The 27,388-nt window shown below is 52.7% G+C and overlaps 2 protein-coding genes across 2 annotated transcripts; both read left to right on the top strand.

Annotated features, from left to right (window-relative positions):
• The first annotated feature begins 760 nt into the window (after positions 1-760).
• On the top strand, positions 761-25,065 carry LOC118981398 (patr class I histocompatibility antigen, A-126 alpha chain-like). Its single transcript, XM_037038139.1, is given in 8 exon segments — positions 761-825; positions 1,082-1,189; positions 1,192-1,356; positions 1,626-1,904; positions 2,450-2,725; positions 2,823-2,931; positions 3,362-3,390; positions 23,333-25,065. Coding segments are annotated over 8 exon segments (1,029 nt in total). The 5' UTR covers positions 761-767; the 3' UTR covers positions 23,338-25,065.
• Positions 4,697-23,334, top strand: LOC118981399 (HLA class I histocompatibility antigen, alpha chain F-like). Its single transcript, XM_037038140.1, has 9 exons — positions 4,697-4,768; positions 7,996-8,106; positions 8,560-8,728; positions 20,338-20,466; positions 20,715-20,999; positions 21,217-21,495; positions 22,062-22,337; positions 22,434-22,547; positions 22,979-23,334. The coding sequence occupies exons 1-9, from the start codon at positions 4,697-4,699 to the stop codon at positions 23,074-23,076; spliced, it is 1,533 nt and encodes a 510-aa protein (XP_036894035.1). The 3' UTR covers positions 23,077-23,334.
• Positions 25,066-27,388: the final 2,323 nt, after the last annotated feature.

The following is a 27,388-nucleotide window of genomic DNA, read 5'->3' on the forward strand; positions in this document are numbered from 1 at the left end:
AATGCCGACTCCACTTGCAACCCAGGCACGTGCCCTGACTGGGGATTGAACCAGTGAGCTTTCAGGTCGCAGGTCCGCACTCTCTCCACTGAGCCACACCAGGCAGAGCAGAAAGCTTTTCATTTTTAATAGAAGAACAAATAAAGAGCTTCCCAGACAAGAAAAGACTAAAGAAATTTATCACCACCAAATAATATCACAAGAAATGTTAAAGGGTCTTCTTTAAGAAAAAGAAGGAAAAAAATTAAATGAATAAAAATATGGCTATAATTTTATATCAGTGAAAATAAATTAACCTCTCTGATCAAAAGACATCTCGAGGCCGAAGGAATAACAAAACAACCTTTATATACACGTGCTGTCCACAAGAGACTCAATTCAGAATGAAAGACAGGCTGACTGTAAGGGATGAAAAAAAAAATATTTCGGGAAAACAGCTTTGAGTTCCATGGGCCGGGACTCAAAGGGAGACAGCGGGACAGAGCTCTCCGCGCAGGAGGAGGTGTCGGGCCTAAGCCAGGGGTCCCCAGGACTGGCTCTCAGGGTCTCAGCCCAAGGACCGAGTCTGGGGCGGGGACGCTCAGTGTTGGCGAGTCCCCTTCTCCCGGTCACGGGTCCTTCTGCCTGGATACTAATAACGCTCCCCCAATTCTCACTCCATTGGATAACCCAACTCCAGACCAGCCAATCAGCGTCACCGTGGTTTAGATATAAAGTCCTCACCTGGAATCGGAATTCCTTCCCCGCACCCGCGGAGGGTCTGGGTCATGGGTCCCCAAACACTGGTTCTGCTGCTCTCGGGGGCCCTGGCGCTGACCTGGGCCGCTGAGTGACCCCTCGCGAGGAAGCGGCATGTGCCTGAGAGGATCGGAGGGACGCGTTGGGGGCGCAAGACACAGGGACCGCGCGTCTCCAGCACCCACGGCCCGGACCCCAGACCCGGTGCGCCTGCCCCAGCCCCGCGTCTGCTGCCCCCTTCCTCCTCCCCCGCTCCGCTCCTCAACCTTTCCCAGCCCCCCTCGCCCCCTGCCCCGATCAGCTCGACCTCCCATCCAGGACGCTGGTCCTTCCCTCCCCCCGTGGCCCCACACCCTGAGGATTTGCAGCACCATGGTCTCCAGACCCGGCCGCGGGAAGAACCGGTACACCGTCGTCGGCTACGTGGACGACACGGAGGTCGTGCGGTACGACAGAATCCAAGGCTGGAGCCGCGGGTGCCGTGGCTGGAGCGGTCGCGGGTGGAGCAGGAGGACCCACATTTCTGGGATGAACAGACGTGGGACATCAAAGACAACGAACAGACTTTCGGAGCGAACCTGAACAAGCTGCGCGCCTACTTCAACCAGAGCGAGGACGGTGAGCCCCGCGCGCCCGGGGCCGGGCACCACCCCCATCCCCAAGCACCGCCCGGGGTCGCTCCCAGTCTCTGGTCCCAGCGACATCCCGAGGCTGCGCCACCCGCTTTGCGCCCAACTCGGGAGGAGCCCGCGGGGACATTGGCAGGGCCTTATTTTCATTGCTTTACGCTTAAACCACGAGAGTCGGGTGGCGAATGGTCGGGTTGGGGGCACACTTGCCCTCGGGGCGGGGATACATGGGGGGAGCTGACTTCGGGGCTGGATCAGGGGCGCACACCCACCAGGAAACGACTGGCTGCGTCCTGGGGTCCGACGGGGGACTCGTCAGCGGGTACGGTCACCTCGCCTACGACGGCAAGGACTACCTCGCTCTAAACCTGGACCTGCGCCCCTGGACCGCTGCCGACAGGCCAGTCCAGATCACCGCCGACCGCAATCTGGTGCAGAACTTCGATGTGGACTATTGGAGGCACTGCATGGACGGCCTTTGCGAGCGCTGGCTCCGCCTGCTCCTGGAGATCGGGAAGGGGACGCTGCTCCGAGCAGGTACCAGGCCGTGGGCCGCCTGGAGGAGGGGGTCTGTGGGCTGGGGCGGCTTCCCACAAGGAGAGGAGGGAAATGGGGCAGTGACATAATGTCCCTCCTGCCCGGGAGAGGGAAGAGGCCCCCAGGTTTCCTCATTCTGTGACTCATCTGCGGGCCCAGCTTCCTCTAAAGGACAGTGAGGGACCCAGCCTCTCCCTGAAACACCCACAGTGGGTCCCTCACACCCTGCAGCACCTGGAGCCCCAGGACACTCTCCCTTGTCTTCCAAGGCCTGACTCTGGCTATTTTGTGTCATTCAGCCTCCACCTGAGTCTGTGTCTCCCCTTAGGGACCTGGACTCTCCTACCCTAGGTTCTCACTCTGAGTCTAGACCATGCCAAGAAATAACAGATTATGTCAGAAACCTCTGTCCAGGCTGGTATCTGGGTGGTGCACTACCTTCCCCCACCCCCGCTGTCCTGCCCACTCTCAGGGTGGTCACATGAGCACTGCTGGAGTGTCCCATGACCATGCAGAGTCCCTGAATTTTCTCACCCTCCCCTCAGACCCTCCAAAGACACATGTGACCCACCACCCCATCTCTGACCATGAGGTCACCCTGAAGTGCTGGGCCCTGGGCTTCTACCCTGCTGACATCACCCTGACCTGGCAGTGTGATGGGGAGGACCTGACCCAGGACATGGAGCTTGTGGACACCAGGCCTGCAGGGGATGGGACCTTCCAGAAGTGGGCAGCTGTGGCTGTGTCCCCTGGAGAGGAGCAGAGATACACATGCCATGTGCAGCACCAGGGGCTGCCTGAGCCCCTGACCCTGAGATGGGGTGAGGAGGGGGTGTGGGCACAGAGCCTCTCCTCAGGGTGTCCCTGAGCAGGGTCAGGACTCAGGCCTGAGGCTGACCTCTCACCTTCCCCTCTCAGACCCCCCTCCTCAGTCCACCATGACCATCGTGGGCATCGCTGCTGCCCTGAGTGTCCTTGGAGCTGTGGCTGCTGGAGCTGTGATGTGGAGGAGGAAGTGCTCAGGTGGGCAAGGGGTGGGGCTGGGTTCCCTGTCCCCCTGGGGGTCAAGCCCAGGTGGAAGTGTGCTCTGCCTGGTTAATGGACATCGTGTCCCCACACGGGTGCTTGTCCATCTGGGGCCTGTTTCCTAACACTGACTCTTTAGTGAGGCCTGTGGGAAAGTGAGGGACACATTTATCATCTGATGGTTCTAGTGATGGGGACTGATTCCCAGCTGTCACAGGTCAGAGGGAAAGGTCCCTGCTGAAGACAGACATCCAGGTGGGTGGTAGGTCCAGTCCACACACATGTGCTTTCCCTGTTTCCTGATCCCAATGTGAGTGTTTAGTCCCAGTTCTGGAACCTTCCCTGTGCTTCAGGAGTGTGGGGCCCCTTAAGGGTCACAGGACGCAGCCTGCCCCCTGACTTCTCACAGAACATTTTCTTCCCACAGGCAGAGGCAGGGAGAGCTACTCTCAGGCTGCCTGTAAGTCTGGGTGTTGGGGAGGTGACATCTGGGACCCTTGGGAGAGTGTGGGCTGGAGTCTGTGAGGGGGGCTCCCCCACCCTCTAATTCTATTTGTTCTTCCCCAAGCAGCGACAGTGCCCAGGGCTATGGGGTGTCTCTCACAGCTCCCGACGGTGAAATCCCAAGGGCAGGAAGTGGGGGACACTGCAATCGAGGGGCACAGCTGGGTTTTGGGGATTGTCAGAGTGGGACATTCTGAATGTTCTGGGCTGTGGGAGAATGGGACACTTCTGAGACTGACGTGCATTTGTCCATGATAACTTTCTTTCCAGGGTGACAGAACTGCCTTGTAGGGGACTTGGTGCTACAATATTAACATCTCTTTTGGGCCTTTAAGAATCCCTCTCTGCTATTTCTGCGACCAGTATCAGAATGTGTCTGCACTATTTTAAAATGAGCCACATATATGTAATCAGAAGTGACGTAGATTAAAAGCTCCAAGGTGTATTGTTTCCGGCAGGTGTTATTCTATCTTCACCTTCACCCCATTTGTTAAACCACTCTAAATCACTTTACCTTCACAAACTTACTAGGTGTCAAGACACCCCAGGAGGGACAGACTGTGTGCCACGTGACAAGGGGATCTCATGGCTCCCCACTGATGTTCCCTGTGACCACCTGTGCTCCATGCACTATTCAGGGTTTCTTCCCACACATCAGAAAGCGACCTCTGGCTGTGACTGGTTGAGTCCCCTGATTCTAACCAAGTGCCGCTTTGTTGCCTAGCAGCTGCCCCAATCTTTCAGACCCCCCTCTAGAGGTCAGTGGTGTCCATGTGGAGGTTCAGAGAGCTGACGAATCAGAAGGTGAGGACACCTGCCTAAAGCAGGAAGTGTCCCAGCGTCCACTGTCCTTAATCCACTGCAGACACTCTCCTCATTCTGTGGATGCTGAGACCTGGAAGGTCATGGCCAAGGAGCCCATGTCCTTAATGGCTTCCTCCGAGAGTTCCTCCCCAAGAGAGAGCCCTCGGGCCACAGAGTCAGTCTGGCTGCTAAGCTGAGAACAGAATCAGGAGCCCAGGGACCAGCGAGGCAGGAGGGAGAGGTGTGGGGAAGCTCCCAGGGTTCCAGGCTGCAGGCGCTGGGTGTTCTGACGGGGCTGTGAGCGATGGGAACAGTGGGGAGGGACTGGACACTGAATGCATTTGGAAGGTGGATTTCACAGAATTTCCTAGTGATTCAGTCTGGGGTGTGGGAAGGAGTCAAGAAGGACACCCCACGTTTGTGCTGTGTAGAAGAAAGATGGGGTTACATCAGCAGAGATGGGGAAGATGCTGGTAGGAGTGTGGGAGAGGGGTGGGCATTTCAAGTGTTCAGCTGAAGAGAAGGTCAAGGTGAGACGTCTGTTAGAAACACCAGTGAGGAGTCAGGCTGGACAGATGCGTGTGGGGACCTTGAGGAGAAACGTCTGGGCTGGAGACACAGACTTGGAGGTGATGCTACAAAAATGACATTTAAACCCATGAGTGTGGATGAAGCCACCATGGGAGGCAGGACTGAGGAAGAGGAAGGAACAAGGATTGGACACTGCACCCACCTGTACCAACAGTGGTGACATTGGTCACCACTGGTCACTCACCCAGGTGGGAGACAGTCAGGTCTCCCCATCATACAGTCACCATTTGGTGTTTCTCATTCATCAGGAATTGACAGGGAGATGCTCTGAGATTGTCCAGCTGTGCCCTTCACCACTTCCACACTCACCCTCCTCAGCCCCTCTATTAACATCCACCCAAGTCAGCGACGGTACGGTGGGTGTTCTGTGTCAGCCCTGGACACTTATGAGTGGGGTGTAGAGTACGTCACAGGGAAAGTAGGCAATAATACTGTTGTGACAAGGTATGGTGTCAGATAGGTGTTAAATATATTGGGGAGAGTACTTAATAAGCTATAAAAATGTCTAATCATGCCATTTTACTGACAAACTAATATAATACTTTATGTTATGTGAAACTGAAAATTTAAGAACATCAAACTCATGGACACAGAAAACAGTGTGGCAATTGCATGCGGGAGGGTGTTCATGGAGGGTATCGGGGGACACATGGTGATGGAAAAAATGATAAAAAGAAAAAAAATTTAAGTTAAGAGAGGTGATAACTTGGACTTCATGCCCACCATTCTGACAGCAGTTTGGGGAAGAAATTTGAGTATTTTGTGACGAGCCCACTCGCGATCCTGATGTCTGACAGATTTGGAACCACACAAGTCAATGATGAGGTAGGGTCCAGGTTGGGAAAGGACTTAAGACCACAATGAAGAGTTTTTTGGGGAAAGGAAAGGTATTCATATGTTCTCACATGAGGGTGGAAGGTATGTGCCATCTTCTCTGCTGTGGGGTAAAGTCAACTGAAAGATTCAGAACATTGCTCTCAGTTCAAAATAATGAAAATCTCTGAATGATCATTCCCTGCAATTATTCCCCGTAGTGATTTATTGGAAAAATGATGGAATCCAAAATTTTGTAATTTAAACATAAGAGGGTTTATGCAGAGTTCAGTCCTAGGTCAATTGGATGACAGTGTCAGGCATCTGGGGACACAGTTCTGCTCTCAGATTACACGGGATGACCACTGCCAGGGACCTGGGGACAGAGTTCACACAAGAGAAGGAGCTGAAGGAACAGGCCCAGCGAGAAACACCGTGAAGGGAGCTCCTGGTCCACATGTCCCTGCACCCCAGTGACATGTGACTCTAAGCTCAGCTCATCTCCGGGAATAGGGGACACTTTCTTTGCCTCCCCCCGCTGCTCCTGAGGGTGTCTCAGTAATGGCCATCTCTGTCCCCAGTCACCAGATGTGCCTGAGGGTGACCTGCATGGGACAAGTTTGTTCTACCTAAGAAATGCCTCAGTCTCCCCCCACACATGGTGTCACTGATGAACAGTGACATCATAGTGGCATCTCTGTGGGAGGTCAGGACCACACATTTTGTCCCTGTAACTGGGGTCAGGAGCCACCCTGCCTGACCTGTCCCTGCACAGAGCTGTGGGACTCAGACCAGCCAGGTGGGGGCTCCCTCAGGTCCACTCTCAGGGCAGAACCAGGAGGGGTCAGCCCAGGAGGGACAGGGACCTGTGGGTGGGCAGCACCCTGGGCAGGTCTGTGCTGAGCCTGCCTCGTCCTGAGCTGCCCCCCACGCCAGGACTGGTTAGGTGGGAGATGGGGACGTGCTGGGGGTGTTTCAGGTGGGACCAGACTCAGGAGGGTCCCTGCAGGTCCCTGTGTCCTGGAGTCCCCATCAGTGACAGAGAGGGGTCGGTCCCTTGGGAACCTGGGTTCAGTCTTTTATGGCAGGAGTCACAGAGCTCCTCTGCCCCGCACAGAAGTCCCCTTTTCTGCCGTGGCTGGTGTAGCTCAGTGGACTGAGCGCAGGCCTGCGAATCAGAGTATCCAGGTTCGATTCCCAGTCACGGCACATGCCTGGGTTGCAGGCCAGTTCCCAGCAGGGGACGCACAAGAGGCAACCATACATTGATATTTCTCTCCCTCTCTCCTTCCCTTCCCCTCTAAAGATAAATAAATAAAATCTTTAAAAAAAAAAAAAGAAGTCCCCTTTTCTGAGACGTCCCAGGTTTAGGGTTGGGTGTGAGGACAGGAATGTGAATTGCCATGTATTATGTGGTTGTGACTTAAAAATCCTGATTGGGAAATGAGACCCAGTGACACACACACACGCAGCCACAAACAGAAGGTCACAGAGAAGCGTCTGCCCTTCGGTGACCCACACACACACTTGTCCTGTTTCAAATCCCCCTGCAGGAGGTGCCGGCCTCTCATGAGTTTTTGCCAGGACATCGTCACCCTCCCCTGTGGTTACTGTGTGAGTGAGTGTCACTCGTGTTTCTGTCTCTCATTGAATGGGGGCGCCCCTCTGACCCCTCATAGTAACCCAAGGCAGTGGGGAAGGAGGAAGAATTTGGTGTGATGAAGGCCCGTTAATTCCCAAATCTGCCAGAATATTGTGACTGTTGAGAAAATATCCAGCAGAGGACTTATTTTTAAATTACTGTTGTAAGTCAGAATAGTGCTCTCCACAGTAGTTCCACAGCGTGCTTCACATTTGAAAATACAGTGGACCGAACGCACCATGGGCCATGCTGTGGTCTGCGGGCTTGGTCTACAAACCCCTATGTTGACCTTGGGACCCCTAGCCCCGGTGGAGTAGGTCAGCTGGCTGGGGTATTGTGTCAGCAGTGCGCCCTGGTTGTCGGACTGGTCCCAGGTCAGAGCACTTAAAAGAATCAACCAATAAATCCATAAACAAGTGGGACTACCCATCCATCTCCCTCTCTCTCTCTCTCTCTGCCCCGACCCCCTCTCCGGTTTCCCTCCATTAGCCTCTACAATAAATCACTAAATGGCTTCTTGAGAAACAACTGCAGACCCACACAACACACTGGCAGGAGCTGGGGCCCCGGCAGGTGCTGGGACAGGCGGAGGGTCTCACAGAAGCGGCTTCGGAGAGAGCCGGGGCCCTGGCAGCCGGGAGGTCTCCCTCCGCATCCCTGACTGAGTTCCTCCCAGCTCGCCTTTTCCAACCCCCGGGTCCTTTCCCACAGGACAAACTCGGCTGGCAGGACCTCTCGACCTCCTGGGAGGTGGCAGCGGCGCTCACCTGTGCGGACTTCCACACTGTGCTTCGGCCTCGGTCCTTCCCGGCTGTCCCCAGGGTGAGGATGTCACGCTGAGTCACAGCGCTGACAAGTCCCAGGCTGGTCACCGAGGCTCCTAGAGCGCAAAGCTCAGACAAGAGGGGACAGGAGCGCTGACACTGTTGCAGGACAGCAGGGCTGTGCCTCGTGTCCCCTGTCTCCAGGAACCGCTGGCACCCACGTGTTAGAGTCGCGGGGAGTGGCCCGCCCGGTGGTCTCCGCGCTGGGGGCAGGCGGGAGGCAGGGCTGGAAGGCGCCCCTGACACTCCGGGCCCCATCTGCGGGAGGGTTCTGACTGCAGATGGGGCGCTGTCCCCGAGTGTGACCGCGTGGGGCTGCTGGTCACCGAGGGGCAGGTGTTCGTGAAGCCCCTCACCTGCCAAGTCGGTCTCCGTGCCCCACAAAAGGTTTGGCACGTGGTGTGACCACCCCGCCCTCTGCAGTGGACTCTGCACAACCTTCTCTCGCCAGGGAGGCGCCTGTGCTGCGCTTGGGGGAGGGATGGTCAAGGGGCTGAGGGGCTGCGCTCCCCGGGCGTCCCAGGAGGTGCAGTCGGGCCCGCAGGGCTGTGGGAATGGGGTGCGCAGGTCTGTGGGGCTCCCAGGGGCCAGAGGCAAACGTGTCCCACGGAGCCGCGCAGGTAAGCGCCCCGCACAGGAGAGATGGAGTGACTGACCTGTGCGGTTAGAGTCTCAGACAGGGCGGGTGAGTGCGGGGTGTCAGCGGGGCTGCGGGGAAGGACGGCTGCGGGACCGATCCCGGAAAGGGGACATTTGTGTACAAACGTGCTTGAATGCATGCACACAAACACACCGCCGTTACTTGGAACATATCCATAAAATGAAGAAAAATGAGCATTTCTACGTTCACTTGCTCCTTTGTCTATTTAATTTTCCTGAACCTTCATCTGAGCGTGGTTTTTCTTCCACTGATTTTAGAGACAGGAAGGGAGAGAGAGAAACTTCCACGTGAGAGATCAGTTGCCTCCTACACGCGTCCCAACCAGGACTCGAACCCGCAACCTTGGCCTGTCAGGATGATGCTCTAACCAACCTGAGCTGCCTGGCCAGGGAGATACATGCTCATAGTAGGCAGTGACCGTGAACTCTAAGGGGAGGGGGTCGTGCAGGGCTGTCCCGGGTGTGTCCCCTGCCACACACTCACAGACTCAGTACCTGGTATTGAACTCCCACTGTGAGTCAACTGCATTGTTGACCTCGACAGACATGGTCCTGAATCCATAGACCCGATGCTCTGGTGGGGAGTCGGAAGGTAAAAGTAAATAGAATACACAATAGGGGGTCCCTGGTTCAGGTGCATGTTCTCCAGGTAAAGCCATTGCCATGGAGAACAAGTGTCTTCTCTCAGGAGAAGAGCAAGAGTGCGCCCCCTGGTGGTCGTGTAGGAAGTTCGCTGGTGTCCGCACCACATTGGCCTCCTACTAGCTCCAGGACACTGGGCAGTTGCGTCCATGTCTTTTCAGGACAGTGTCCCAGGACCCCAGGGCAGGAGGCCCTGAAAACCATCTTCCTTTGCAGGTGGGGGTTGGGGCCGTGGCCTCTGTCATTCTCTCCTTCCATGGGGTCCCTTACTCTTGCTTGGGCACAGACAGAGGCCGACACATGTGGTCCTCACCACAGGGCCCTGGCCAGTCTTGTGGTTCCTCTCTCCCCGGTGTTCCCCACACGAGGCAGCTTTGGCTTTGAGGAGCCCCCGTCCAGGCTTGGGTGTAACTGTGTCCGACATGTACAGACAGAGGCTTGTGGCACCACCCTGTGCCCACCTGAGTCCTGAGCACCTATCAGATCCTCACACTCACCCCCAGGAGAGTGCAGAGGGTGATGCTCCGAGGAGGAGCCCCAAGCCCCTCGGTCCCTCCTGTTGCGTCTGCTGGGTGTTGGTTTCTTAATGAATATCTGCAGCTATGAATGCCGCTACCCCACGGGGCGGGGGGGGGGGGGTACCAACAGCAAAGGGAAGTGTTCAATTTCACCCTAGAAATCCAGTTCAGGCACTGCCACCTTGTGGTCATGTTGTGATGTCACGTTCACTGTCCTTACACCCCACAGCCGCCACCAATGCCCTCCAGTGACCAGAGCCACCCACACTGTCCTGATGCTGGTGGACACCTGTGTCACCTCCTACGTGCTCGATTCCATTTCCACTTTTTACGTCACTGTATGACAGGGCCCTCAACTCTGGTGGGTGCAGACCTCCCCTAGTTGGCTTCCTGTTCTCCTGCTCTTCACCCCTCACTGCGGATGCTCAGGGAGCCTAGGGCTCCTGGGGTCATGGGCTGTTGGAAGTGACTCCTGGCAATCTGATCTGTGGGGGTCACTGTTTATAATATTCCTAATTATACTGTTTACTGATTCTTCATTGAACACCAATGTTGTACATAAAATCCACAGTGAACTTTATTTTTAAATTAAAAAATAACTGACATACAACCTCATGTAAGTATAAGGTGTCCAGTGTGTTTATTTGATGCACTTACATCACTCATGTGCCCCCTAACGGTGGTGACCCACCCTGAGACCCATGTGGTTGTGCGATGTTGTGGTTGTGCGAACAGCACAGAGGCTCTCACACCTGGACGGTCTCCCTACTGCTCACCCAGACGGCAGGGCTCAGCCTGTTGCCCCTGGGCTGTAAGCCTGCACAGCACCTTACTGTGCAAAGCAACAGGAAATTAACACAAGAGAAAAAGACGCCATCAAGAGAGGTGGTGAACACAGGACCGCCGGCCAAGATGGAAGCGTAGGTAGACACACTGTGCTTCTTCGCACAACCAAAAGGAGGACAACCACAATTTAAAAACAAAAAAACAACCAATACTGACAGAAAATTGAACTGTACGGCAGTCCAACAACCAAGGAGTTAAAGTTGACACATTCGTCCGGACTGGTAGGAGGGGCGGAGTCAGGAAGCCAGGACTGACAGGGCTCATGGCAGGGCGGCTGGCAGACCCCAGGTGGGGAGGAGGCAACTGGCGGAGCCAGCGAGGCAGCGGATTGTGGAGGGGCATGCCACATAAGGCAAATGGCGGACCGGGCGGTGCCACATTCGCGTGCAGACAAACCAGGTGAACGTGGGGAGTGAGACAGACAGCACAATCCAGGGCTCCAGTGTGGGGAAATAAAGCCTCAAAACACCCACTGAAAACACCTGTGAGGCCCTGGCTGGTGTAGCTCAGTGGACTGAGCGCGGGCATACGAACCACACGATCGCGGTTCGATTCCCCGTCTGGGCACATGCCTGAGCTGCAGGCCAGTTCCCAGCAGGGGACACATGAGAGGCAACCATACATTGATATTTCTCTCCCTCTCTCCTTCCCTTCCCCTCTAAAGATAAATAAATAAAATCTTAATTAAAAAAAAGAAAAGAAAACACCTGTGGGGATTGAGGTGTTGGGACAAACTCCCAGCCTCACAGTAGAGCTCATTGGAGAGACACACAGGGTCTTAGAACGCACACAAACCCCCCACCCTGGAATCAGCACCAGAAGGGCCCAGTTGGCTTGTGGGAAGCAGAGGAAGTGACTGAAATCCGGCAGAGAGCGGAGCAAGCGCCATTGTTCCCTCTAAGACCCTGCCCCACATACAACGTCACAACCCAGCAACTGGGTTGCTCCGCCTGGATGAACACCTGAGGCTCCACCCCTCACGACATAACAGGTGCATCAAGACAAAAACAAAAAAGGCCCAAATGAAAGAACAGATCAAAGCTCCAGAAAAAATACCACTAACCAAAGAAGAGATAGCCAACCTATCAGATGCACAGTTCAAAACACCGGTGATCAAGATGCTCACAGAATTGGTTGAACTGGGTTGCAAATCAAACCAAAAAATGAAGACTATGCTAAGTGAAATAAAGGAAAAGATACAGGGAACCAATAGTGGTGGGAAGAAAACTGGGACTCAAATCAATGGAGTGGACCAGAAGGAAGAAACATCCAATCAGAAAAGAATGAAGAAACAAGAATTCAAAACAATGAGGAGAGGTTTAGAAACCTCCAGGACATCTTTAAACGTTCCAACATCTGGATTATAGGGGTACCAGAAGGGGAAAAGAAACAGCCACAAGTGAAAAACGTATTTGAACAAATAATAAAGGAGAACTTCCCCATTCTGGCTAAGAAAATAGACTTCCAGGAAGTCCAGGAAGCTCAGAGAGTCCCAAAGAAGTTGGACCCAAGGAGGAACACACCAAGGCACATCATCATGACATTATCCAAGATTAAAATGAAGGAGAGAATCCTAGAAGCAGCAAGAGATAAGGGGACAGTCACCTACAAAGGAGTTCCCATCAGACTGATAGCTGATTTCTCAAAAGAGACCTCACAGGCAAGAAGGGGCTGGAAAGGAGCATTCCAAGTCATGAAATCCAAAGACCTACAGCCAAGATTGCTCTATCCAGCAAAGCTTTCATTTAGAATGGAAGGGCAGATAAAGTGCTTCCCAGATAAGGTCAAGTTCAAGGAGTTCATCATCACCAAACCCTTATTATATGAAATGTTAAAGGGACTTATTGAAGAAAAAGAAGATAAAAAATATGAACAGTGAAAGGACAGCAAACTCACAGTTATTAACAACCACACCTAAACCAAAAACAAAAACAAATTCAGCAAACAACCAGAATAGGAACAGAACCACAGAAATGGAGATCACACGGAGGATTAGCAACAGGGGAGTGGGAGAAGCAGAGAGGGGGAAAAGGTACAGAGAATAAGTAGCATAGACGGTAGGTAAAACATAGACAGGGGGAAGGCGAGAATAGTATGGGAAATGTAGAAGCCAAAAACGTGTAAGTATGACGCATGGACATGAACTAGACAGAGAAGGAATATGGGTGGGAGGGGTGTGCAGGGTGGAGGGGCGTGAAAGGGGTAAAATGAGACAACTGTAATAGCATAATCAATAAAATATATTAAAAAATAGAAATTATTAGTGGATGAAAAAGAGATGTGGTAAACACAAGGTGTAGGAGGCCACTGCAGTCTTAACAACACAAAGTGTTGTACGCAAATGCCGTTCTTTTTAATCCTCACAGGGGATGTGTCTGTTTATGTGAGAGAGGGAGACAGAGAAAGAGAGAAACAGATCAGTTTTCTTTACTTATTTTGCTGAAAACTCCTATTAGCATTGGATTGAGTTTTAACATGCACAGGTGAATAAACACTTTTACTTTAGTGGTAATTTCTCATGTAGAACTTTCAACATTTATCATTTTTCAGTTAATATACACTTATCATATAACTCATACATTATCTATATCTACATAATTAATTGTATAGACTTTGTTTACATGCATGAAAAGGGAGGCAGATGAGGAGGAAAGTCAAGAGCTCAGCCCAGGGCTGACAGTGCTGGGCTCCACATCTGGGCTCTGGGCAATGAACTTGCACACCCTCCCCCACTGCTCACTCAGGGCGCTGCCCTATGTGGAGGCCAAGCTGGGTCTTTCCCTCCTTCTGGGGTGTGGTCATTCGTATCTCAACGCTCTGCTGCTTTTAAGAAGTTGGTTTTTATATGATACATGGCATTGTTAGCTATTTTCAGTGGAAGAATTTGTCCACACCATCTAGCCACGTTTTTCAAGAATGGAATTTCTCAGGTAAATGGTTGGTCCCAGAGAACAGGGTCAAAATCTGAATCCTAAATCATGATATGAGGATGGTCTGTCAGGAGGTTTATGAGTGAAGGGATTTTTTTTTTGTAACTGGCTCTTTGAAAACATTATTCATGCACATACAAGAGAATTCAAAAGACTCTCAAGAATACACAACATTAAATGAGTCACGTTGTCCCCCTGCCCCCTCCGTCACCCAAGTCCTCTCCCAGGAAACCATCCCAGTGAGTCACTTCTGATTCCTCCTCCCAGGAAATTGTATCTATGTGTTAATGTTGCTCCTATGGCTGTAAAAAGAGCTCAGGCCACAGACTGGGAGAAAATGTTTGCAAATCACTTGTTTTACACTAGACATAAGGATCCTCAAACTCAACAGCAAGAACACATCAACTCAATAAAAAGTGATCAGTATTTTTACGGACACTTCACCAAAGAATTTACATCAGCACCGGAGGGGGGATGGCTCGGCTCATGGGAGAATCATCCCACGTAGCAAAAGGCTGTGCGTCTGATTCCCGGTCAGGGTGCACACCTCGGTTTAGTGTGTGTTCCCCAGTGCAGGCGCTCAGGGGCGGCAGCCAGTGGATGTTCCTCTCACACATCAATGTATCTCTCTCTTCCTCTCTCTCTGAGAGCAGTGAAAAAAAATGTCCTAGGGTCAGTAAAAAAGGAAAAAAGAAAAGTATATATTTATTTAAGGAAGCAGAACCAAACTGAGTCCCAGGCCAGTTCTTCCTCTAAGACCTGGCTCCCCGATGGCTTCTAGGGGATGGGGTACACGGGAGAGTAAGGGTCTTAGGGTCAAGGTCTCCACTGATGGGTCAGCACAAGGGTAGGGGGTGGTTGGTCATGGCACCTGGTCCTAATTCAGCCATGGGGTTGTTCTGTCCAGTTTCACACATTCACTCCGCTAGTCCCCCCAGAGTCTAAATCTTCATATATTTGAACACATCAGATTTCCAACCACTTTCATCTCTGCAGACGCCTGTCCACAGCCCTCGGTCCTGCCACAGGGGGACGGGGTCCCTGCAAATCAGGAACCGGGAAGACAACCCGGATGTCCTTCACCTCGTCTTGGGCAGCCCTGGCCGCTCCCGTTCTGGCTCCCCACCACCCGGACACCCCATGTTCTTTTTTAGTTACTTCCTCATTTTCTCCAATTTTCATGACAGCATTTTTCAAAAGAGAACATGGAAAGTTAACTATGAAAACTCTAAATACACGAAGACATTGCAGGCTATCCTAGCCCTTATTCACATCTTAACTTGATATAGAACACTGTGTTGGAAATTTTTTTTTTCTTCAGAAGTTGGAAGGCATTGCTTCCATGTCTTCTAGTCTCCAGGCCCATATTTATTGCCTCTTGAAGTTTTCAGTGTGTCTCCCACCCTCTTTCTGAAATTCCTTTGTAATGTCTCACAGTGCGGGTCTGGTTTTACCTGCTATAGTAAGGATTTCATTAGGCCACTCGAAATGAACATTTTTGCCCATTAACGTTGAGCAACAGTCTCGAAAAATTTTACCATTCACCATTATTTCTAGACAGATGTTATAAACTGGCTGGAATCCCTTGACTGACAGACTAATAGGTCTTTTCTCCAGTTTCCCCACACATTTCCACTGGTACACCTCAGTAGGAGTACAATTTGAATCTTCCAGTTCGCCTATTGAAATATTAATTTTTATGTTAATGTTTTTAATTTCCAAGAGATCTTTCCTATTCTATGACTGTCTATAATTGTTCTGTCTTAAACGCCATTATCTTTTACATCCTTCAGACAAGATGGAGACCAGTGGAAGGGGACCTGTAGGTCTCCTGATTATCCACTTCTGTGATATCAGGAACTTCCCCTCACAGCGCTGGGTCATGATCCCATTTCTCTGTGTCATTTCTGTAATGGCCCGTCTCCCCGCCGACGGTGCCAGAGTCACAGAGCCAGGGTCCTGCTCTCACTCTGCATTCTGTCTCCAGACTCTAACTAATCCTGAGACAGTGGAGGCCTTGAAATCTATGCTGGGGGATGAACTTGACCGTGGTCTGGATGGCTAAGGTAGCAACCCCTGAAGGTCCTCCTGGGCTGAGCCGAGCAGCCTCCAATTCCAGAATGTTCAGGAACGTCGCAACAGTTCACTTGCATGGAGTTCAGAGTCACAGCGAGGAAAGATAGTAAGAAGCTGAGCGAGTGGAGTGGGGGGAAGTGGAGACAAGAAAACTAAAGTCGGCCAAAGAGTCTGAACAACTTAGAGCCAGCTGGTGAATCTCAAGACCTTATCTCCCCTAACCAAGGACGGGTGAGAAGAAATGGTTTGTACCTCTCTTCCTCCCTAACCAGAGAATACATAGCTTAATTCACTCTGGTTGAGGAAAAAATAAACAACAGAGAACAAATTAATGACATCTGTGCCAGATGAACCCCAGGACAGATGTAGTCAGGGGAACAAACAACAACAAAACGAGAACCAGACAGACCAAAGATCAGAGTAAAACGGGGGAGCCGGCCAAGGAATAATCAAACCCGCCTTGGTGCTCATGGTGAGGCATCAGCGTATTAAAATCACCCCTGGGAAGCTGGTGGATGTTCTGCTGAAACCCTGCCCTAAGATTCTCACCCAGAGAAGAGAGATAACATCACTCCAGTCAGAGACCTGGGGCAGCTGGCTCTAGAGCGCACCCTCGGCCCCACTTCAGACAGGAACTTCCTTCTCCTCTGGGCTGTAAGTCGCCCTTGAGATTTTCAGCCAGGAGAGCAGAGGGCCTCGGCAGCTTGTCTCAGGCTGATCACCCCATCCTGTCTGGAAGGCCCCTTTTCCTCTAACTAGCGCGCTGACCGCGGCCCCACCTTGGCTCACTTCCGTCTCTGGGAGTTTTACTTCCCAGCGAGCTGACTGCAGCCTTGACCTTGGCTCACTCCTTTCCTGTAAGGTTCCCAGGAACCAGCACAGCCCCACCTTGGCTCTCTCCAGTTACTTCTTCTACCCTAAGTCCTTCCTTTTTTTCACTGTCCCCAGATTTAATAAACATACTTTCAAAATCCCCTGGACTTGGGTTGTGGAATCTTATCCAGAGGAAGTGAAGCGCCCACACACCACATACCACACACCACACACCACACACCACACACCACACACCACAGGCTGTCCTGAGGCGGAACCACTCAGGCCCAGGCCCATCCAGTACCAACAGCTGCCAAGGGACCCAGTGAGAGTGAGTCATCAAGGCTCTGAGAGAAAACCCCCTGCCTTCACTGAACCTCCTCCACCCTGAACCCTTCTGAGTCTCCTGTCCTCTGTCCCTCACAAGGATCCCACATCTGGTGCCTCTTGGGTTTGCTCTGAAGATGACACTTGACCTTCTATGTGGATCCCATGGTGTCACTGCCTGAGACACGTTAAGCGATCCTCTGTCCATAGTTACCATCATTCTGTTGATTGGAGCATTTATATACATTCCACACTTTTGCCGCTATGTAACCACAATACAAGAAACATTCTTGAATATATACTTTTGGAGGCATGTGTGATTATGAGTCACACAGTGCATTTGGGGTTAGGCAGAGATTGCAAACTCAATAGTTTCTAGACGGGCACTGTCTGATATGATAGCTCCTAGATACTTATGGCTTTAAATTAAACGTAAATGGAATTAAAAGTTCAACGGCTCCACACACAGGTTGAACTTCAGGTGCCCAACAGCCACCTGCAGCCAGTGGCTGCCGTGTTGGATGTGCAGACACAGAACAATCACTTGTTCCAGAACATTCTATTGGACAGAACTGCTCTTCTTGTTGTCTGGGCCTCCAGTCACAGCACTAGACACATGAAAAATGAAAGGGACAATATCATTTCCCTGACAGATGACACCAGATTTCTGTCTGGGACATGAACACATATTAAGCTGGTGTATAACAAACACAAGCAGGTCACCTGTGGGTCTGGTGCCTTCAGACACACACTGTTCCCAGTTCCAAAGGGGAAACACCTGTCCCCCCAACTCCCTTCCCAGACTGAGGACACTCTCTGACATCTCATTTCCAGGGGTGAGCTTTCCTCTAGAAGAATCCAGGGGCAATGCTTTTAGCAGAGTGTGGGGAGGCAGGGATCTCATCTGTGGGAGAGGGATTCTAGGAAATCAGAAGGACACAAAAGCTGGGGCCAGTGGGAGACTTGCCCTGGTTTATCCGTGAACAACCACTCCCAAAGTGTGCTCTGTGGAATGCTTGAAGTTTCTAAGTCCCTTTCATATGCTCTATGAGGTCTAAACTATTTTCATAGATTAAGGACATCCTCTGACTTTTCATTGGGCCCACATTTGCACACAGGTAAATTGAGCAAGAATGGAGGCTGGGACACCCACTGCAGTAGCAGGCATTCTTCACCACCACCCCTCACAGACTAGAAAACAAAACCAGTGTCTCTTTAACAATATGGTTGAAAGATTGCGAATGATTACATTTACTAAATCAGCATCTTCAAAACAACATTTTAAAAATATCTCATCTTCCACTCAAGGTGTGCATGTAGGTAAAAGCAATATTCTCATCACCCAACCAGTTGAAACATCAATGTTTCAGCTACTGGACAAATAACCACCATTCAGAACCACCTGAAATTTAGCAAACAAAACTCCTACAACTAGGGAATTCAAAAAGCCACACTGAGACTCCTAGAAAGGGTGCAGGCCTTGAACGAACGGGTCCCACACGCACGTGTGGCAGGCAAAAGTCAGGAGAGGTCTCTTGGCGACAGAGGTCCCCCTGAGGAGTGAGGCATTCCAGCCCCACACTAGGCTCCCCAGCCCAGGGTTTCAGTGCCAGGAAGACAGGTCCCCACAACTTCCGGTTGTGAAAACCAGCGCTGACTGTGGCGGAGTGAGAGGGAGGCTTCTGGAGTCCCTGTACATGGAATCTAAGAATTCGAGTCCTCAAGCAGCACAGAACCAGACTCCTAGATGCGGGGAACAGATAATGAGTGCAAGATGGGAAGGGGCTGAGTGGGATGGCTAAAAAGGTGAGGGGATTGAGAAGTACACGTGGGTAGTTAGAGATTAGTCCTGGGGATGTGAAGTGCAGCACAGGGAATAGAGTCAACAACATTGGAATAACTACATATGGTGTCAGGTAAGCACCAGATTTATCAGGGTGATCAGTTTGTAATTTACATGAATGTCTACTCAGAGAGTTATATGCCAGAAACTAATGTAATACTGTGCAGCAACTGTAATTGAAAATTTTTTAAATAATTTTTAAAAAAGATAAATACCTTGAATTCATTATACAATTGGATTGATTTCTTAACTGTCCTTAATGAAAATGGAGAATTAAAAAATAAAATATCTCCCACAATGACGGGGAAAGTGCACAAACACACTCCTGCTACATTCCCAAGTGTCAACAGCCCAGGAAAGTGACCTGTGAGGGCTGAGTCGGCCTCTTCTTTAAGGAACAGCAAGTTCACGTAAGAATGAGAGACACAGAAGCTGTGATGACTGAGGTGAGGTGACCTGGCCAACACTCTCTCCAATGAACGGGAGCTTCTCCCTCAAGGAAAGTCAAGGGGCAGTGGACACCTGACAGCACTTGCTGTCTGGATGGAATGGAAGCTCTCAGAGGAAACCCAGGGTTTGACAAATGTGTGTCTCCCCAGGGCAGCCAGAGGGCTTCCCAGAGCTGACGACCGTTTCCAGTGGGGTCTGTGGGAACGTTAACAAGTGTGAGTTTTGATGACGTGTCATTAAATGCACCAACACTGGGAGATCTCTCTCACTTAGGGAGACGATGCATCACTTTCCAATAATCCTGCATCAGTACAAGAGCCACCAAAGTAACGTAACAGAGTAGGAAACACTCAATGGTGTAGTTTCAGGTTCCACTTTGCAGAGATTTTCAGAAACTACCACTTGTGAAGCTTTAGTGTATGACTAAAGCTGGATACCCACAGTGATCTGAAAAGGTTATTTGTGTGAGGCTGTATAAATTTTTCACTTACGGCAACCAAAATAACACAAACGCAAGAGCAAACCGAAAATCCAGCAGACTTCTAATGCCACCGACGAGCACTGAGACTTGCAAAAACGTACAATGTAAGCAAATCCCCTCTTCTCACCACCTTGTGTATTTAGGAAACAGTTCTTTTTCTTAAAAAATTATTTCTGTTAACATATAAGTCATTAATATTGTCCTCAACGAACTCATTTTTTCAAACCGCTTTACTCCTTGTAGGGTAAGTACCGATAGATATAACCCACTTCAACAAAATTAGGTGGGGAAATCCCCCGTATTTCGTAAGACTGTATAGATGTTGTTGTGAAACCAAGGGTGAGAGAGTCGCTTAATAAAACAGCCCGCGGGCCGGGACATGGTTAGACAGCGGGACAAAGAGTCCTCCGTGCAGGAAGAAGGGTCAGGCCGAAGCCCCCAGGCCTGGCTCTCAGGGGGCCCGCCCGAGGACCGTGTCTGCTCTGCGGCGGGGACTCCCAGTTTTGGGGTGTCTCCTTATCCCCAGAATTCCCGGCTCCAAATCACGGATCATGCGACCTGGATACTCATGACGCTGCCCCAATTCTCACTGTCATTGGGTGACCGAGCTCTGGCGGAGCCAATCAGCATCCCCATGATTTAGATATAAAGTCCTCACCTGGACTCCGGATTCCTCCTCTGCGCACGCGGAGGGTCTGGGTCATGGGACCCCAAACGCTGGTCCTGCTGCTCTCGGGGACCCTGGCGCTGACCCAGACCGGGGCCTATGAGTGTCCCTTCCTGAGGAAACGGCCCCCGAGGGAGGGGAGCGAGGAGACCGCGCGGGGGCGCAGGACCCGGGGACTGTCGGTCTCCAACGCCCCCAGCCCAGACCTCAAACCCTCGCCTCCTGCCTCGGCCCCCACCCTCGCCTTTGTCTCGCCCCCTCCTCTCCAGGACCTTTTCCCGTCCCCGGGGCCCCGGGGCCCCTCAGGCCCCGCCACGCCCCCAGGACTCGCCCCCAGGACCCCCGGCCCCTAGGCCCCCCCACACTGAAATATTTCAGCACCATCGTGTCTGGACCGGGACGCGGGAAGTACCGCTACCTGGTGGTCGGCTACGTGGACGACACGGAGGTCGTGCGCTTCGACAGCGACGGCGCGCGTCCGAGGCTGGAGCCGCGGGTGCCGTGGCTGCAGCAGCGGTGGGCCGAGCAGGAGGGCGCCCGGTTTTGGGAAGAGCAGACCCACGCCGTCAGGGACTACGGACAGGGTTTCCGAGCCATCCTGAACAACCTGCGCGCCCACTACAACCAGAGCGAGGACGGTGAGCCCCGCGCACGCGCGCGCACCCGGATCTGGGCACCACCCCCATCCCCAGGGAGGGGCCGGGCTCGCTGCGAGTCTGCGGGTCGGAGGGTCACCTCATGGGAATCTTGACCCGGTTTGATTTTCATTCAAGTTTAAGTTTAATCACGTGCGGACGGTCGCAACCGTCCTCCGTCAAGACTAAGTGCGCCTTGCAAACTTGGGGGCCGGGTCAGGGTCTAACACCTTCCAGGATATGAGTGGCTGCGTCGTGGGGTTGGACCGGCGCCTTCTCCGCTTGTACAGTCAGTACGCCTACGACGGCATCGAATACCTCGCCCTGAACGTGGACCTGCGCTCCGAGACAGCAGCGGACACGGCGGTCCACATCACCGCCAATCGCGATTTGGTGCAAAATCCTAATGCGGAAGGCTGGAAGCTCTGCCTTGAGGGGCTTTGCGAGTCCTGGCTACACTTATTCCTGGCGATGGGGAAGGAGACCCTGCTCCGAGCAGGTACCAGGGCGCGCCCCCCCACCCCCACCCCAGGAGGAGATATGTGGGCTGGGGCGGCTTCCTACAAGGAGAGGAGGGAAATGGGGCAGTGTGAGAATGTCCCTCCTGCTTGGGAGAAGGAAGAGTCCCCCAGGTGTCCTCATTCTGTGACTCACCCGCGGGCCCAGCTTTCTCTAAAGGACAGGAAGGGGCCCAGCCTCTCCCTGAAACACCCACAGTGGGTCCCTCACACCCTGCAGTACCTGGGGCACCAGGAACCTCTCCCTGGTTCTGGGGCTGAGACCCTCTCTGGAGGCCTGACTCCGGGTTTGCTGAGTCATCAGCCTCCACCTGGTCTGTGTCTCTCCTGAGAGACCTGGACACTCCTACCCTAGGTTCTCACCCTGATTCTGGAACTTTCCAAGGAAATAGATTATCCCAGGTGTCTCTGTCCGGGCTGGTGTCTGGGTGGTGCGCTCCCTTCCCCCACCCCCACTGTCCTGCCCACTCTCAGGGTGGTCACAGGAGCACTGCTGGAGTCTCCCATGACCATGCAGAGTTCCTGAATTTTCTCACCCTCCCCTCAGACCCTCCAAAGGCACATCTGACCCACCACCCCATCTCTGACCATGAGGTCACCCTGAAGTGCTGGGCCCTGGGCTTCTACCCTGCTGACATCACCCTGACCTGGCAGCGTGAAGGGGAGGACCTGACCCAGGACATGGAGCTTGTGGAGACCAGGCCTGCAGGGGACGGAACCTTCCAGAAGTGGGCAGCTGTGGTCATGCCCCCTGGAGAGGAGCAGAGATACACGTGCCATGTGCAGCACCAGGGGCTGCCTGAGCCCCTGACCCTGAGATGGGGTGAGGAGGGGTGTGGGCACAGAGCCTCTCCTCAGGGTGTCCCTGAGCAGGGTCAGGACTCAGGCCTGAGGCTGACCTCTCACTCTCCCCTCACAGAACCCCCACCACAGACCACCATGACCTTCATGGTCATCGTGGGCATCGCTGCTGCCCTGGGTGTCCTTGGAGCTGTGGCTGCTGGAGCTGTGATGTGGAGGAGGAAGTGCTCAGGTGGGCAAGGGGTGGGGCTGAATCCCCTGTCCCCCTGGGGGTCAAGCCCAGGTGGAAGTGTGCTCTGCCTGGTTAATGGGCATCGTGTCCCCACACGGGTGCTTGTCCATCTGGGGCCTGTTTCCTAACACTGACTCTTTAGTGAGGCCCGTGGGAAAGTGAGGGACAGATTAATCATCTGATGATTCTAGTGATGGGGACTGATTCCCAGCTGTCCCAGGTCAGAGGGAAAGGTCCCTGCTGAAGACAGACATCCAGGTGGATGGTAGGTCCAGTCCATACACATGTGCTTTCCCTGTATTTCCTGATCCTACCCTGGGTGCTCAGTCACAGTTCTGGAACCTTCCCTGTGTTTCAGGAGTGTGGGTCTCCTCTAGGGTCATGGGACCCAGCCTCCCCCTGACTTCTCACAGAACGTTTTCTTCCCACAGGCAGAGGCAGGGAGAGCTACACTCAGGCTGCCTGTAAGTCTTGGTGTTGGGGAAGTGACGTCTGGGACCCTTGGGAGCGTGTGGGCTGGAGTCTGTGAGGGGGGTTCCCCCATCCCGTAACTCTGCTGTTGTGTCTTCCCCAGGCAGTGACAGTGCCCAGGGCTCTGATGTGTCTCTCACAGCTCCTAAGGGTGAGACCCTGAGGGCAGGAAGTGGGGGGCACTGGGACCAAGGGGCACAGCCAGGTTTTGGGGATTCTCAGTGTGGGACATTCTGACCATGTGGGGGCTACGGGGGAGAATGTGACACTTCTGAGACTGACCTGAGTTTGTTCATGACAACTTTCTTCCCCAGGGTGACAGAGCTGCCTTGTCCAGGACTTGGTGCTAAAACAGTCACTGCAGCCTCCCCTTGGGACTTGAAGGATCCCTGACTACAGTCTCTGCAACTGGTATCAGAGCCTGTCTGCATTATATTAAAATTGACTATACATTTATATACATAATCTAAACAGAAGAGATGTAGAGTAGGAGCTCCAAGGTGTATGATTTCTGGTACGGGTTATTGTGTCTCCATCTTCACCCCATTTGTTAAGCTGTTCTCAGTCACTTTACATTCACAAACTTACCATGAGGTGTGGAGACAACCCGGGAGGGACAGACTGTGTGCAATGGGACAAGGGGACCGCACGGCTCCTCAGTGATGTTCCCTGTCACCACCTGTGCTCCATGGGCAATTAAGGGTTTCTTCCTGCACATCTGAGTGTGACCTTTTGGAGCCTCTGGTTTTAGCTGGTTGAGTCTCCTGATTCTAACCGAGTGCAGCTTTGTTGCCTAGAGGTCACCCCAAGCTTCCTGGCCCCCCTCATGTAGACCTCAGGGGTGTCCCTGTGAGCATCAGAGAGCTGACCAATCAGAAGGTGAGGTCACCTGCTTAAAGCAGGAAGTGTCCCAGCGACCACTGTCCTTAATCCACTGCAGACCCTGCTCTCATTCTGTGGATGCTGAGTCCTGGAAGGTCATGGCCAAGGAGCCCATGTCCTTAAGTGCATTCCTCTGAGAGTGCGTCCTCAAGAGAGAGAGCCCTTGGGCCACAGGGTCAGTCTGGCTGCTGAGCTGAGAACAGAATCAGGAGCCCAGGGACCAGCGAGGCAGGAGGGAGAGGTGTGGGGAAGCTCCCAGGGTTCCAGGCTGCAGGGGCTGGGTGTTCTGACGGGGCTGTGAGGGGTGGGAACAGTGGGAGGGACTGGACACTGAATGCATTTGGAAGGTGGATTTCACAGCATTTCCTAGTGATACAATCTGGGGTGTGGGAAGGAGTCAAGGAGGACACCCCACATTTGTGCTGTGCCAGCAGAAAGATGGGGTTCTATCACCAGAGACGGGGAAGATGCTGGTAGGCGTGTGGGGGAGGGGTGGGCATGTCAAGCATTCAGCTGAAGAGAAGGTCAAGGTGAGACGTCTGTTAGAAACACCAGTGAGCTGTCAGGTTGGACAAATGAGTGTGGGGACCTTAAGGAGAAATGTCAGGGCTGGAGACAGACTTGGAGGTGATGCTACAAGAATGAAATTTAAGCCATGAGTGTGGATGAGGCCACCAAGGGAGCCAGGACTGGGAACAGGAAAGAACAAAGACTGGACACTGTACCTCCCTGTCCTGACAGTGGGGACGTTCAACTTGGTGACTCATCAGGTGGGTGACAGTCAGGTCTCCCCGTCACACAGTCACCATTTGGTGTTTGTCCTTCATCAGGAATTGACAGGGACATGTTCTGAGGTTCCCCTGCTGTGCCCTTCACCACTTCCACACTCACCCTCCTCAGTCCCTCTCATAACGTCCACCCAAGTCAGCGACAACATGGTGGGTGTCCCGTGTCAGCCCTGGGCACTTATCAGTGGGGTGTAGAGGACAGCACAGTGAACATAGTGACTAGTATTGTCGCGACAACATATGGTGTCAGATGGGTCCTGGATTTAGGAGGGAGATTATTTAATAAGCTATACACATATGTTTATTCACTCTGTTTTACGGATAAAACTAATACAATGTTGTATGTTAAGTGTAATTGAAAAATTAAAAGAACTAACTCATGGACACAGACAACAGTGTGGCAATTGCATGGGGGAGGGGTGGGTGGAGGTGGGAGAGGGTATGGGGGGATAAATGGTGATGGAAAAAGAAAAAATAAAATAATTGTCTTAAGTTTTAAAAAAAGTGCTAAGTTGACCCGTATGAGGTACCTGGAGACAGAGTTTATAGAAGAGAAGGAGCTGAAGGAACAGGCCCAGTGAGAAACACCGTGAAGGAAGCTCCTGGCCCAGATGTCCCTGCACCCCAATGACAGACAGGTGACTCTAAGCTCAGCTCCTCCCCAGGAACAGGGGACACTTTCTCTGCCTCCTGCCTGCGGCTCCTGAGGGCGTCTCAGTAATGGCCATCGCTGTCCCCAGATGTGACTGAGGGTGATCTGCTTGGGATAAGTTGCTGTAAATTAACTTAGACGGGTAACTTACAGGCTCCCCACACAGACAGTGTCACTGATAGGACAGATGACATGATAGTGGCATCTCTGTGGGAGGTCAGGACCACTCACTCTGTCCCTGTAACTGGGGTCAGGAGCCACCCTGCCTGACCTGTCCCTGCACAGAGCTGTGGAGCTCAGACCAGCCAGGTGGGGGCTCCCTCAGCTCCACTCTCNAGGCTCCCCTTGCACACAGTGTCACTGACAGGAGAGGTGACATAATAGTGGCATCTCTGTGGGAGGTCAGGACCACACACTCTGTCCCTGTAACTGGGGTCAAGAGCCACCCTGCCTGACCTGTCCCTGCACAGAGCTGTGGAGCTCAGACCAGCCAGGTGGGGGCTCCCTCAGGTCCACTCTCAGGGCAGAACCAGGAGGGGTCAGCCCAGGAGGGACTGGGACCTGTGGGTGGGCAGCACCCTGGGCGGGACTGTGCTGAGCCTGCCTGGTCCTGAGCTGCGCCTCCTGCCTTGGTGGGGGACAATTAGAGGGTGGGGACGTGCTGGAGTGTTTCAGGTGGGGCCAGACTCAGGAGGGTCCCTGCAGGTCCCTGTGCCCTGGAGGCCCCGTCAGTGACAGAGAGGGGTCGGTCCCTTTGCTACCTGTGCCCAGACTTGTATGGCCTAGAGTTAGGGTTGGGTGTGAGGTCAGGAGTGGGAATTAGTGTGCAGAGTTTGGGTTATTACTTAAATATCCCTGATCGTGAAATAAGACCCAAAGACAGACACACACTCAGCTACAGACAGAAGGACACAGAGAAGTGTCTGCCCCTCGGTGACCCCCCCACACACACACTTGTCCTGTTTCAAATCCCCTGCAGGAGGCGCCAGCCTCACAGGAAGTTCTGATGGGGCGTCGTCACCCTCCCCTGTGATTACTGTGTGAGTGAGTGTCACTCATGTTTCTGTCTCTCATTGAATGGGGACACCACTCTGACCCCTGGTAACCCGAGGCAGTGGGGAAGGAAAAAGAATTTGGAGTGAGATGAAGACCCATTAATTTCCAAGTCTGACAGAATGGCTGCATGTTATGAAAACAACTAATATGTGGGTGTTCTTTTTTAACAAAAATACAATCATGAATCAGACAATTCCTTCCTCAGTAACTGAACAGAATGCGTCACATTTGGAAATACGGTGGAAAGAATGCACCTTGGGCCATGCTGTGGCCTGCAGGTTTGTGTCCATAAATCCATGTGCAGAACTTAGAACCCCGGCTCTGACTGGTATCTCAGGTGCATGCAGTTGGATCCCAGATGCATGAGTAAGTTCAACAACCAATCCATGTCTCTCTGTCTGTCTGTCTCACTTTCTCTCTTCCCATCTCTGTCTCCTTCCTTCCCTCTCTTTCTGTAAATCAATTAATAAATTGCTTTTTAAAAATGCATGATAAACCCCACACGTGTTATAAGAGGTGGGGCCCTGGCAGGTGCTCAGACCATAAGGGTGGAGAGGTTGTCAGTGGGATGCGTTTCTTAGGGCAGAGCCTCCAGGGGGACCTCTTGTCCCTTCCCTCCTGTGACCAGAGGACGCAGGAAGGCCCCCACCTGTACCTGGCCATGCAGGACCCTTGATCCAGGACTCGCAGCGGCCAGAACTGGGAGCCACACACAGTGTGGCCTCCAAGTCACCTGGTCGGTGATATTTTGTTACAGCAGCCCAAAGGGACCAAGACAGGCTGACACTGAAAGGGCCTTGAGGGCCACGTCCAGGGCTCCCTCAGAGGCCGCTGTGGGGACAGGAGGGAAGGGGTGCGCAGGTCCACACCAAAGGAAAGTCCTTCCGCGAATCTGCCGGCTCTGACGCTGCCCCTCTGTCCAGGGCCCGCCTCCTGCGTCCCCTGCCCTGGGCACAGGGCAGACTCTGTAGCGGGGCCTTTCTGTCCTCCCA

The sequence above is a fragment of the Sturnira hondurensis genome, unplaced genomic scaffold, assembly GCF_014824575.4.
Source record: "Sturnira hondurensis isolate 20B ecotype Veracruz unplaced genomic scaffold, ASM1482457v3 Scaffold0024148, whole genome shotgun sequence".
NCBI lineage: Eukaryota > Metazoa > Chordata > Mammalia > Chiroptera > Phyllostomidae > Sturnira > Sturnira hondurensis.

What these genes read in the sequence shown, in the direction of transcription:
- LOC118981399 (XM_037038140.1), top strand. Translation starts at nt 4,697, where the DNA reads ATGGGGAAGATGCTGGTAGGAGTGTGGGAGAGGGGTGGGCATTTCAAG. An exon ending in CCTTCCCGGCTGTCCCCAGG is followed by an intron (nt 8,107 to 8,559) that starts GTGAGGATGTCA and finishes TTCTCTCGCCAG; the next exon opens with GGAGGCGCCTGTGCTGCGCT. An exon ending in GGAGACCCTGCTCCGAGCAG is followed by an intron (nt 21,496 to 22,061) that starts GTACCAGGGCGC and finishes CCCTCCCCTCAG; the next exon opens with ACCCTCCAAAGGCACATCTG.